This window comes from Polyodon spathula, chromosome 36, assembly GCF_017654505.1.
Source record: "Polyodon spathula isolate WHYD16114869_AA chromosome 36, ASM1765450v1, whole genome shotgun sequence".
Classification (NCBI taxonomy): Eukaryota; Metazoa; Chordata; class Actinopteri; order Acipenseriformes; family Polyodontidae; genus Polyodon; species Polyodon spathula.
In genome coordinates this window covers 5,617,864-5,632,651 of record NC_054569.1, presented here as the reverse complement: position 1 = coordinate 5,632,651, position 14,788 = coordinate 5,617,864, and the positions used below count along the sequence as shown (strand labels likewise).

General features: G+C 39.6%; 1 protein-coding gene across 2 annotated transcripts in view; it reads left to right on the top strand.

Moving 5' to 3' along the window:
* Window positions 1-14,788, top strand: part of LOC121304020 (major histocompatibility complex class I-related gene protein-like) — a 28,444-nt gene continuing 13,656 nt past the window's right edge. The window contains exons 1-2 of one of the 2 annotated variants that reach the window (XM_041234962.1): window positions 1-213; window positions 12,828-13,088. In XM_041234962.1, coding sequence (XP_041090896.1) covers window positions 159-213; window positions 12,828-13,088 — 316 coding nt within the window. In that variant the 5' untranslated portion in view covers window positions 1-158. The remainder of the gene's footprint in view (window positions 214-12,827; window positions 13,089-14,788) is intronic. The other variant, XM_041234963.1, reaches the window with a different exon arrangement.

Here is a 14,788-nt window from a genome sequence, read left to right as displayed (position 1 = left end):
CAGACTGAGAGAGTTTCTGATAAGCGGTGTGATCGGTTCGTGGTTGGCAAAAGCTAGAAGAATTGTATTAAAAATATTAAATATCCATTTCACAAGCAACCCGGTTGTTTATAAGCGAGTGTGGTGTTGAATACCCTGCTCTGTGGAGACTATCGGAGATGACCCGGGTGGCTGTACTCGGGATTCTCTGCTGGGTTCATGCAGCTGCCGCAGGTCAGTTTTTACACGAGAAATATTTACTGTCTTCAATAAATATACAGCAAAATACCAGGGGCTTCCTCGCAGGATGTGCTCGCTTTAAGAAAAACAAACAGTTTGAAGCTGGTAGTCGTGACCCTGAAGCTAAATCTTATTTTGTGGGAATGTTAGCAGGCAGTCCTTCTGACGAGTCTGTTATTTTACTGTGTGTGCGTGTAGACCTAATAACAAAACAACAACGATACCAAACGAGCTAAACAGACAAATGCAAAAGTCTGGAAAGAGAATAAAATGTGAGTGGAGGTTGTGAAGTGCAGTGAAACTGGAATCCGCAGTGAACTGGGCGAATATCTATCTGGAAGCTGCTTTAAATGAAATGCTTCTGTGAGCACGCCCGTCTATTCTATTAAGCAAGGTGGTTTCAGTTACTGTGCACGTATTGAAATTAGTTTCGTTTTTGTATTACTTGTTGCTGCTTGTCAGTAAAACTAATTGAACTCGAGTGTAAGATCTTTATCTACTGGGGATGGGGTCCTGTTGCTAATTGAACTCGAGTGTAAGATCTTTATCTACTGGGGATGGGGTCCTGTTGCTAATTGAACTCGAGTGTAAGATCTTTATCTACTGGGGATGGGGTCCTGTTGCTAATTGAACTCGAGTGTAAGATCTTTATCTACTGGGGACGGGGTCCTGTTGCTAATTGAACTCGAGTGTAAGATCTTTATCTACTGGGGATGGGGTCCTGTTGCTAATTGAACTCGAGTGTAAGATCTTTATCTACTGGGGATGGGGTCCTGTTGCTAATTGAACTGAGTGTGACGTGACTACGTCGATTAAACGTGTAAGATCTTTAAGTCCTGGGCTCCCCGGGTGGATAAGATCTTTATCTACTGGGGATGGGGTCCTGTTGCTTTGTTGCAGCTGATGCAGGTTAATTTGCTGTGACAGGGTTACTGAATCGGACCCGAGGCCGTTCTAAATTACTGTCCTGCAGCTGCTAACGCGTCACATTTGGAGTACAAATGTCTGGCAAGCTGACTCGTGTTCGTGCTTCAGTGCCGCTGAAACAGTGGATGCTGCCTTCCTTCCTACTGAAGATAACAATGATAGAAACCCACCCACCTAGCATTGCTCATACTTGCATTGAACCCATTCACACCAATTACAGCACAACCAAGAGGCTATTGAAATAAGACACTTACTGCAAATACTGAAACAGGACACTCACTGCAAATACTGAAACAGGACACTTACTGCAAATACTGAAACAGGACACTTACTGCAAATACTGAAACAGGACACTCACTGCAAATACTGAAACAGGACACTCACTGCAAATACTGAAACAAAACACTGCAAATACTGAAACAGGACACTCACTGCAAATACTGAAACAAAACACTTACTGCAAATACTGAAACAGGACACTCACTGCAAATACTGAAACAGGACTGCAAATACTGAAACAAAACAACTGCAAATACTGAAACAAAACACTCACTGCAAATACTGAAACAAAACACTGCAAATACTGCACTGCAAATACTGAAACAAAACACTCACTGCAAATACTGAAACAGGACACTTACTGCAAATACTGAAACAGAACACTTACTGCAAATACTGAAACAGGACACTTACTGCAAATACTGAAACAGGACACACTGCAAATACTGCAAATACTGCAAATACTGAAACAGGACACACTGCAAATACTGAAACAAAACACACTGCAAATACTGAAACAACACACTGCAAATACTGAAACAAAACACTCACTGCAAATACTGAAACAGGACACTTACTGCAAATACTGAAACAAAACACTTACTGCAAATACTGAAACAAAACACTCACTGCAAATACTGAAACAGGACACTTACTGCAAATACTGAAACAAACACTTACTGCAAATACTGAAACAGGACACTCACTGCAAATACTGAAACAAAACACTTACTGCAAATACTGAAACAAAACAACACTGCAAATACTGAAACAGGACACTCACTGCAAATACTGAAACAAAACACACACTGCAAATACTGCACACTGCAAATACTGAAACAGGACACTCACTGCAAATACTGAAACAGGACACACTGCAAATACTGAAACAGGACACTCACTGCAAATACTGAAACAGGACACTCACTGCAAATACTGAAACAACACTGCAAATACTGAAACAAAACACTCACTGCAAATACTGAAACAAAACACTTACTGCAAATACTGAAACAAAACACTCACTGCAAATACTGAAACAAAACACTGCAAATACTGAAACAGGACACTCACTGCAAATACTGAAACAGGACACTCACTGCAAATACTGAAACAAAACACTTACTGCAAATACTGAAACAAAACACTTACTGCAAATACTGAAACAAAACACTGCAAATACTGAAACAAAACACTTACTGCAAATACTGAAACAGGACACTTACTGCAAATACTGAAACAAGACACTGCAAATACTGAAACAAAACACTCACTGCAAATACTGAAACAAAACACTTACTGCAAATACTGAAACAAAACACTTACTGCAAATACTGAAACAGGACACTCACTGCAAATACTGAAACACTGCAAATACTGACACTCACTGCAAATACTGAAACAGGACACTCACTGCAAATACTGAAAAAACACACACTGCAAATACTGAAACAAAACACTCACTGCAAATACTGAAACAGGACACTTACTGCAAATACTGAAACAGGACACTCACTGCAAATACTGAAACAGGACACTTACTGCAAATACTGAAACAAAACACTTACTGCAAATACTGAAACAAGACACTTACTGCAAATACTGAAACAGGACACTCACTGCAAATACTGAAACAGGACACTCACTGCAAATACTGAAACAGGACACTCACTGCAAATACTGAAACAACTGCAAATACTGAAACAACTTACTGCAAATACTGAAACAGGACACTCACTGCAAATACTGAAACAGGACACTCACTGCAAATACTGAAACAAAACACTGCAAATACTGAAACAGGACACTTACTGCAAATACTGAAACAAAACACTTACTGCAAATACTGAAACAGGACACTCACTGCAAATACTGAAACAAAACACTTACTGCAAATACTGAAACAGGACACTCACTGCAAATACTGAAACAGGACACTTACTGCAAATACTGAAACAAAACACTTACTGCAAATACTGAAACAGGACACTTACTGCAAATACTGAAACAAAACACTTACTGCAAATACTGACAACTGCAAATACTGAAACAGGACACTTACTGCAAATACTGAAACAAAACACTTACTGCAAATACTGAAACAAAACACTCACTGCAAATACTGAAACAAAACACTCACTGCAAATACTGAAACAGGACACTTACTGCAAATACTGAAACAGGACACTTACTGCAAATACTGAAACAGGACACTCACTGCAAATACTGAAACAGGACACTCACTGCAAATACTGAAACAGGACACTCACTGCAAATACTGAAACAAAACACACTGCAAATACTGAAACAAAACACTCACTGCAAATACTGAAACAAAACACTTACTGCAAATACTGAAACAAAACACTCACTGCAAATACTGAAACAAAACACTCACTGCAAATACTGAAACAGGACACTCACTGCAAATACTGAAACAGGACACTGCAAATACTGAAACAGGACACTCACTGCAAATACTGAAACAGGACACTTACTGCAAATACTGAAACAGGACACTCACTGCAAATACTGAAACAAAACACTCACTGCAAATACTGAAACAAAACACTCACTGCAAATACTGAAACAGGACACACTGCAAATACTGAAACAGGACACACACTGCAAATACTGAAAACAGGACACTTACTGCAAATACTGAAACAGGACACTTACTGCAAATACTGAAACAGGACAATCACTGCAAATACTGAAACAGGACACTCACTGCAAATACTGAAACAGGACACTTACTGCAAATACTGAAACAGGACACTTACTGCAAATACTGAAACAAAACAACACTGCAAATACTGAAACAAAACACTCACTGCAAATACTGAAACAGGACACTCACTGCAAATACTGAAACAGGACACTTACTGCAAATACTGAAACAAACACACTGCAAATACACACTGCAAATACTGAAACAGGACACTCACTGCAAATACTGAAACAGGACACTTACTGCAAATACTGAAACAGGACACTTACTGCAAATACTGAAACAGGACACTCACTGCAAATACTGAAACAGGACACACTGCAAATACTGAAACAACACACTGCAAATACTGAAACAGGACACTCACTGCAAATACTGAAACAGGACACTTACTGCAAATACTGAAACAGGACACTTACTGCAAATACTGAAACAGGACACTTACTGCAAATACTGAAACAGGACACTCACTGCAAATACTGAAACAGGACACTCACTGCAAATACTGAAACAAAACACTGAAACAAAACAACTGCAAATTGCAAATACTGAAACAGGACACTGCAAATACTGCAAATACTGCAAAACTGGACACTGCAAATACTGAAACAAACACTGCAAAACTGAAACAGGACACTTACTGCAAATACTGAAACAGGACAACACTGCAAATACTGAAACAAATACTGCAAAACTGAGGAAACACTTACTGCAAATACTGAAACAGGACACTCACTGCAAATACTGAAACAGGACACTTACTGCAAATACTGCAAAACTGAAACAAAACACTCACTGCAAATACTGAAACAAAACACTGCAAATACTGAAACAAAACACTTACTGCAAATACTGAAACAGGACACTTACTGCAAATACTGAAACAAAACACTCACTGCAAATACTGAAACAGGACACTTACTGCAAATACTGAAACAAAACACTGCAAATACTGCAAATACTGAAACTGAAAAAGGACACTTACTGCAAATACTGAAACAAAACACAAATACTGCAAATACTGAAACAGGACACTCACTGCAAATACTGAAACAGGACACTCACTGCAAATACTGAAACAGGACACTCACTGCAAATACTGAAACAAAACAACACTGCAAACTGCAAATACTGAAACAAAACACACTGCAAATACTGAAACAGGACACTCACTGCAAATACTGAAACAGGACACTCACTGCAAATACTGAAACAGGACACTCACTGCAAATACTGAAACAGGACACTCACTGCAAATACTGAAACAGGACACTTACTGCAAATACTGAAACAGGACACTTACTGCAAATACTGAAACAGGACACTCACTGCAAATACTGAAACAGGACACTCACTGCAAATACTGAAACAAAACACACACTGCAAATACTGAAACAGGACACTTACTGCAAATACTGAAACAAAACACTCACTGCAAATACTGAAACAACACTGCAAATACTGAAACAGGACACTTACTGCAAATACTGAAACAGGACACTTACTGCAAATACTGAAACAGGACACTGAAACAAAACACTGCAAATACTGAAACTGCAAACACTGAAACTGCAAATACTGAAACAAAACACTTACTGCAAATACTGAAACAAATACTGCAAATACTGAAACAGGACACTCACTGCAAATACTGAAACTGAAACAGGACACACTGCAAATACTGAAACAGGACACTCACTGCAAATACTGAAACAGACACTTACTGCAAATACTGAAACAGGACACTTACTGCAAATACTGAAACAGGACACTTACTGCAAATACTGAAACAAAACACTCACTGCAAATACTGAAACAGGACACACTGCAAATACTGACACAAAACACACACTGCAAATACTGAAACAGGACACTCACTGCAAATACTGAAACAGGACACTCACTGCAAATACTGAAACAGGACACTCACTGCAAATACTGAAACAGGACACTTACTGCAAATACTGAAACAGGACACTCACTGCAAATACTGAAACTGAAACACACACTGCAAATACTGAAACACTGAAACACAACACTGCAAATACTGAAACAGGACACTCACTGCAAATACTGAAACAGGACACTCACTGCAAATACTGAAACAGGACACTTACTGCAAATACTGAAACAAAACACTCACTGCAAATACTGAAACAAAACACTGCAAATACTGAAACAGGACACTCACTGCAAATACTGAAACAGGACACACTGCAAATACTGAAACAACACTCACTGCAAATACTGAAACAGGACACTCACTGCAAATACTGAAACAAAACACTTACTGCAAATACTGAAACAGGAAACACTGCAAATACTGAAACAGGACACTCACTGCAAATACTGAAACAGGACACTCACTGCAAATACTGAAACAGGACACACACTGCAAATACTGAAACAAAACACTGCAAATACTGAAACAAAACACTCACTGCAAATACTGAAACAAAACACTCACTGCAAATACTGAAACAGGACACTACTGAAACAAAACACTTGTGCAAACTGCAAATACTGAAACAGGACACTTACTGCAAATACTGAAACAGGACACTCACTGCAAATACTGAAACAGGACACTTACTGCAAATACTGAAACAGGACACTCACTGCAAATACTGAAACAGGACACTCACTGCAAATACTGAAACAAAACACTGCAACTGCAAATACTGCAAATACTGAAACACTGCACAACTGCAAATACTGAAACAGGACACTTACTGCAAATACTGAAACAGGACACTCACTGCAAATACTGAAACAGGAAAACACTGCAAATACTGAAAACACTGCAAATACTGAAACAAAACACTTACTGCAAATACTGAAACAGGACACTTACTGCAAATACTGAAACAGGACACTCACTGCAAATACTGAAACAGGACACTCACTGCAAATACTGAAACAGGACACTTACTGCAAATACTGAAACAAAACACTTACTGCAAATACTGAAACAGGACACTGCAAATACTGAATACTGAAACTGCAAATACTGAAACAGGACACTTACTGCAAATACTGAAACAAAACACTTACTGCAAATACTGAAACAGGACACTTACTGCAAATACTGAAACAGGACACTTACTGCAAATACTGAAACAAAACACTACTGCAAATACTGAAACAAATACTGAAACAGGACACTCACTGCAAATACTGAAACAGGACACTCACTGCAAATACTGAAACAAAACACTTACTGCAAATACTGAAACAAAACACTGCAAATACTGAAACAGGACACTTACTGCAAATACTGAAACAGGACACTTACTGCAAATACTGAAACAGGACACTCACTGCAAATACTACTGCAAATACTGAAACAGGACACTTACTGCAAATACTGAAACAGGACACTCACTGCAAATACTGAAACAACACACTGCAAATACTGAAACAAATACTGAATACTGAAACAGGACACTTACTGCAAATACTGAAACAAAACACTGCAAATACTGCAAATACTGAAACAAACACTGAAACAAACACACTGCAAATACTGAAACAGGACACTTACTGCAAATACTGAAACAGGACACTCACTGCAAATACTGAAACAAAACACTCACTGCAAATACAAACTGCAAATACTGAAACAGGACACTCACTGCAAATACTGAAACAAAACACTGCAAATACTGAAACAGAACACTCACTGCAAATACTGAAACAGGACACTCACTGCAAATACTGAAACAGGACACTCACTGCAAATACTGAAACAGGACACTCACTGCAAATACTGAAACAGGACACTTACTGCAAATACTGAAACAGGACACTTACTGCAAATACTGAAACAGGACACTCACTGCAAATACTGAAACAGGACACTTACTGCAAATACTGAAACAGGACACTCACTGCAAATACTGAAACAGGACACACTGCAAATACTACTGCAAATACTGAAACAGGACACTTACTGCAAATACTGAAACAGGACACTTACTGCAAATACTGAAACAGGACACTTACTGCAAATACTGAAACAGGACACTCACTGCAAATACTGAAACAAACACTCACTGCAAATACTGAAACAGGACACTCACTGCAAATACTGAAACACACTTACTGCAAATACTGAAACAGGACACTTACTGCAAATACTGAAACAGGACACTTACTGCAAATACTGAAACAGGACACTCACTGCAAATACTGAAACAGGACACACACTGCAAATACTGAAACAGGACAACACTGCAAATACTGAAACAGGACACTTACTGCAAATACTGAAACAGGACAACACTGCAAATACTGAAACAGGACACTCACTGCAAATACTGAAACAGGACACTTACTGCAAATACTGAAACAGGACACACACTGCAAAATACTGAAACAAATACTGAAACTGCAAATACTGAAAATACTGAAACACTGCAAATACTGAAACAGGACACTCACTGCAAATACTGAAACAGGACAACACTGCAAATACTGAAACAGGACACTCACTGCAAATACTGAAACAAGACACTTACTGCAAATACTGAAACAGGACACTTACTGCAAATACTGAAACAGGACACTTACTGCAAATACTGAAACAGGACACTTACTGCAAATACTGAAACAGGACACTTACTGCAAATACTGAAACACTGACACTCACTGCAAATACTGAAACAGGACACTTACTGCAAATACTGAAACACTGAAACAACAACACTGCAAATACTGAAACAGGACACTCACTGCAAATACTGAAACAGGACACTCACTGCAAATACTGAAACAAAACACACACTGCAAATACTGAAACAGGACACTTACTGCAAATACTGAAACAAAACACTGCAAATACTGAAACAGGACACTTACTGCAAATACTGAAACAGGACACTTACTGCAAATACTGAAACAGGACACTTACTGCAAATACTGAAACAAAACACTTACTGCAAATACTGAAACAAAACACTCACTGCAAATACTGAAACAAAACACTCACTGCAAATACTGAAACAGGACACTCACTGCAAATACTGAAACAGGACAACACTGCAAATACTGAAACAGGACACTTACTGCAAATACTGAAACAGGACACTTACTGCAAATACTGAAAACAGGACACTCACTGCAAATACTGAAACAAAACACTCACTGCAAATACTGAAACAGGAAACAAATACTGCAAATACTGCAAATACTGCAAATACTGAAACAGGACACTCACTGCAAATACTGAAACAGGACACTTACTGCAAATACTGAAACAGGACACTTACTGCAAATACTGAAACAAGGACACTTACTGCAAATACTGAAACAGGACACTCACTGCAAATACTGAAACAGGACACTTACTGCAAATACTGAAACAAAACACTTACTGCAAATACTGAAACAGGACACTCACTGCAAATACTGAAACAGGACACTCACTGCAAATACTGAAACAGGACACTTACTGCAAATACTGAAACAGGACACTCACTGCAAATACTGAAACAGAACACTGCAAATACTGAAACAGGACACTCACTGCAAATACTGAAACAGGACACTTACTGCAAATACTGAAACAGGACAACTGCAAATACTGAAACAGGACACTTACTGCAAATACTGAAACAGGACACTTACTGCAAATACTGAAACAACACTTACTGCAAATACTGAAACAGGACACTCACTGCAAATACTGAAACAGGACACACACTGCAAATACTGAAACAGGACACACACTGCAAATACTGAAACAAAACACTTACTGCAAATACTGAAACAGGACACTCACTGCAAATACTGAAACAGGACACTCACTGCAAATACTGAAACAAAACACTTACTGCAAATACTGAAACACTGCAAATACACACACTGCAAATACTGAAACAGGACACTCACTGCAAATACTACTGCAAATACTGAAACAGGACACACTGCAAATACTGAAACAGGACACTTACTGCAAATACTGAAACAAAACACTTACTGCAAATACTGAAACAAAACACACACTGCAAATACTGAAACAAAACACACACTGCAAATACTGAAAAACTGCAAATACTGAAACAAAACACTTACTGCAAATACTGAAACAGGACACTTACTGCAAATACTGAAACAGGACACTTACTGCAAATACTGAAACAGGACACTCACTGCAAATACTGAAACAGGACACTTACTGCAAATACTGAAACAGGACACTTACTGCAAATACTGAAACAGGACACTCACTGCAAATACTGAAACAGGACACTCACTGCAAATACTGAAACTGCAAATACTGAAACACTCACTGCAAATACTGAAACAGGACACTCACTGCAAATACTGAAACAACATCACTGCAAATACTGAAACAAAACACTTACTGCAAATACTGAAACAGGACACTTACTGCAAATACTGAAACAGGACACTTACTGCAAATACTGAAACAAAACTCACTGCAAATACTGAAACAGGACACTTACTGCAAATACTGAAACAGGACACTTACTGCAAATACTGAAACAGGACACTCACTGCAAATACTGAAACAAAACACTTACTGCAAATACTGAAACAGGACACTTACTGCAAATACTGAAACAGGACACTTACTGCAAATACTGAAACAGGACACTTACTGCAAATACTGAAACACTGCAAATACTGAAACAAAACACTCACTGCAAATACTGAAACAGGACACTTACTGCAAATACTGAAACAAAACACTCACTGCAAATACTGAAACAAAACACTCACTGCAAATACTGAAACAGGACACTGCACTGCAAATACTGAAACAGGACACTTACTGCAAATACTGAAACAGAAACACTCACTGCAAATACTGAAACAGGACACTTACTGCAAATACTGAAACAAAACACTCACTGCAAATACTGCAAATACTGAAACACTGAAACAGGACACTTACTGCAAATACTGAAACAGGACACTCACTGCAAATACTGAAACAGGACACTTACTGCAAATACTGAAACAGGACACTCACTGCAAATACTGAAACAAAACACACACTGCAAATACTGAAACAAAACACACACTGCAAATACTGAAACAAAACACACACTGCAAATACTGAAACAAAACACACTGAAACAGGACACTCACTGCAAATACTGAAACAAAACACTCACTGCAAATACTGAAACAGGACACTTACTGCAAATACTGAAACAGGACACTTACTGCAAATACTGAAACAGGACACTTACTGCAAATACTGAAACAGGACACTTACTGCAAATACTGAAACAGGACACTCACTGCAAATACTGAAACAGGACACTTACTGCAAATACTGAAACAGGACACTTACTGCAAATACTGAAACTGCAAATACTGAAACAGGACACTCACTGCAAATACTGAAACAGGACACTCACTGCAAATACTGAAACAAAACACTGCAAATACTGAAACAGGACACTTACTGCAAATACTGAAACAGGACACTCACTGCAAATACTGAAACAGGACACTTACTGCAAATACTGAAACAGGACACACTGCAAATACTGAAACAGGACACTTACTGCAAATACTGAAACAGGACACTCACTGCAAATACTGAAACTGCAAATACTGAAACAGGACACTCACTGCAAATACTGAAACAGGACACTTACTGCAAATACTGAAACAGGAAACTTACTGCAAATACTGAAACAGGACACTTACTGCAAATACTGAAACAACTCACTGCAAATACTGAAACAAAACACTGCAAATACTGAAACAGGACACTCACTGCAAATACTGAAACAGGACACTCACTGCAAATACTGAAACAGGACACTCACTGCAAATACTGAAACAGGACACTTACTGCAAATACTGAAACAGGACACTCACAAAAACTTCTATGTTTGCAATACATTCTAACATTTAAATTTTTTAGTTATAGAATTACATTATCTGCAGACCATTTAAATAAAACTTATCATTTTTAAAGTACAGTACTAGTTCTTCACAGAACAGTAGATATACTAGTGATGTTTTATCATCTTTTCCCATCAGTATGAAACATTCATGGTTACTTTTGAGGAACAGTTTATCCTGAAAAAATAAAGTAAAACAATAGACTCATTTAGTTTCAAATCATCCAAGCAACGATTCCATTGAAAAAAGCGTACGTTTTTGTTGTTAGGTTTTTTTTTTTTACAGTACTGTTAATTTGAACTTTAGTGTTTAGTGAAACGACTGTAAACCTGCTGAATACTATCCCCCATTATACGAGGCCATCTGTTTGTTTAAACAAAGCAGAAAAAAAAAACTATTCTGCTGTTTACAAAACTGATGCTTTAGTTTAAGTCAGCCTGCATTTGTGCAAAACAAACAAACCTCTCACCGTACCTTTTTTTTCTTTTTCTTTTTATAACATTTACTGTGGTTTATGAAAGTCAAGAGCAGGATCCGGAGCACTCTGGTGAGCCTGAGTCCAGCTCCGCTCCGGCTCCGGCTCTTGAAGTTGGCTCTGGGCTCTGGAGCCGGAGCATTGCTAACACTAGTCTGTGCCCCGAAGATTCTGGAGAGTCTGCTTCATCACAGAATGGTGGAATCCTGGAGAGACTGTTGCATGTCAGCAGCTCACCGGCACTGTGTGTTTTACTCTGGGATTATTGAAATGTGTCACTAATCCTCATTTGTATTCCTCTTCCAGGAACTCACTCACTGCAGTTTTTTGGAGTGGCGACCACGGAAGGGGCTGGGCTTCCAGAGTATGTAACTGTGGATGTGGTGGATGATGTGCAAATGTCATACTATAACAGCACCATGGAAGAACCTGTCCTCCTGCTCGACTCGATGAATAAGACTATGGGTCGTGGGTTCTGGGAAAGACGTACTTGGTATATTCTCTATTGTCAAAAAATTTTAAAATGGAGTTTGCGAAATACAGTCCAGCACTTTAACCATACTGGAGGTGAGTACAGATACACACACAGCCCCTTCTATCACTGTTAGAAACACAGGGACTATAGGACTGAGTACAGACACACACAGCCCCTTCTATCACTGTTAGAGACGCAGAGACTATAGGACTGAGTACAGGCACACACACAGCCCCTTCTGTCATTGTTGATTCTGAATGAATCACTCTGCACTGTGCAGTGTTGACAGCTCCATTCTGAATGAATCGCTCTGCGCTGTGCAGTTTTGACGGCTCCATTCTGAATGAATCGCTCTGCGCTGTGCAGTGTCGACGGCTCCATTCTGAATGAATCGCTCAGCGCTGTACAGTGTCGACGGCTCCATTCTGAATGAATCGCTCAGCGCTGTGCAGTGTCGACGGCTCCATTCTGAATGAATCGCTCTGCGCTGTGCAGTGTCGACGGCTCCATTCTGAATGAATCGCTCTGCGCTGTGCAGTTTTGACGGCTCCATTCTGAATGAATCGCTCTGCGCTGTGCAGTGTTGACGGCTCCATTCTGAATGAATCGCTCTGCGCTGTGCAGTGTCGACGGCTCCATTCTGAATGAATCGCTCTGCGCTGTGCAGTGTCGACGGCTCCATTCTGAATGAATCGCTCTGCGCTGTGCAGTGTTGACGGCTCCATTCTGAATGAATCGCTCTGCGCTGTGCAGTGTCGACGGCTCCATTCTGAATGAATCGCTCTGCGCTGTGCAGTGTCGACGGCTCCATTCTGAATGAATCGCTCTGCGCTGTGCAGTGTCGACGGCTCCATTCTGAATGAATCGCTCTGCGCTGTGCAGTGTCGACGGCTCCATTCTGAATGAATCGCTCTGCGCTGTGCAGTGTCGACGGCTCCATTCTGAATGAATCGCTCTGCGCTGTGCAGTGTCGACGGCTCCATTCTGAATGAATCGCTCTGCGCTGTGCAGTGTCGACGGCTCCATTCTGAATGAATCGCTCTGCGCTGTGCAGTGTCGACGGCTCCATTCTGAATGAATCGCTCTGCGCTGTGCAGTTTTGACGGCTCCATTCTGAATGAATCGCTCTGCACTGTGCAGTGTCGACGGCTCCATTCACCATTGAAGGAGTTGATTGCTGTGCTTAACCGACCTATGTACTACATTTGAGATATTTACAGCCATAGTCCCTCCCTCTTGTTGAGATCAGTGTCTAGACCAGTGGTGTGCAAATATATTTTATATGCCGCCCCCCTTTTTTAGCATACAATCTGTCGCACCCCCCTGCTGACAAGTATATTAAAACCTTAGACCTTATCTTTATAGTTTTACAGGTGTTTTCTCCCCAGATTTCATGTAAATCGCATCTTTTTGATTTAATGCCAAAAAGTCCAGATTTAGCTAAATACATAAGCGTATTAAAAATTCAACATTTAAAATCGGTCTTTAAATCTTTTTTTTTTATTACACTTTGTGACAGGGTGGTGAGTGGTGTGATAACAAATAACAAGTAAACACACTGTATCTTTTCAGAAAAGTGCGCATTTAACCCTTTGCGGTCCATTTATTCAGCGCCTGTGAGGCACGTCAGGTCTAATTTATTTTCACACAAGCCAAGCCCCACCCCTTGTTCGCTGTATTTCACATACATCTTCATAGTCGTGCATACTGATAAATCCTCTCCTGATCACTCGTTTTATCACCAAACTCCTCAATAATGCGATCCAAGTCATTATTTTATTACTATAACATC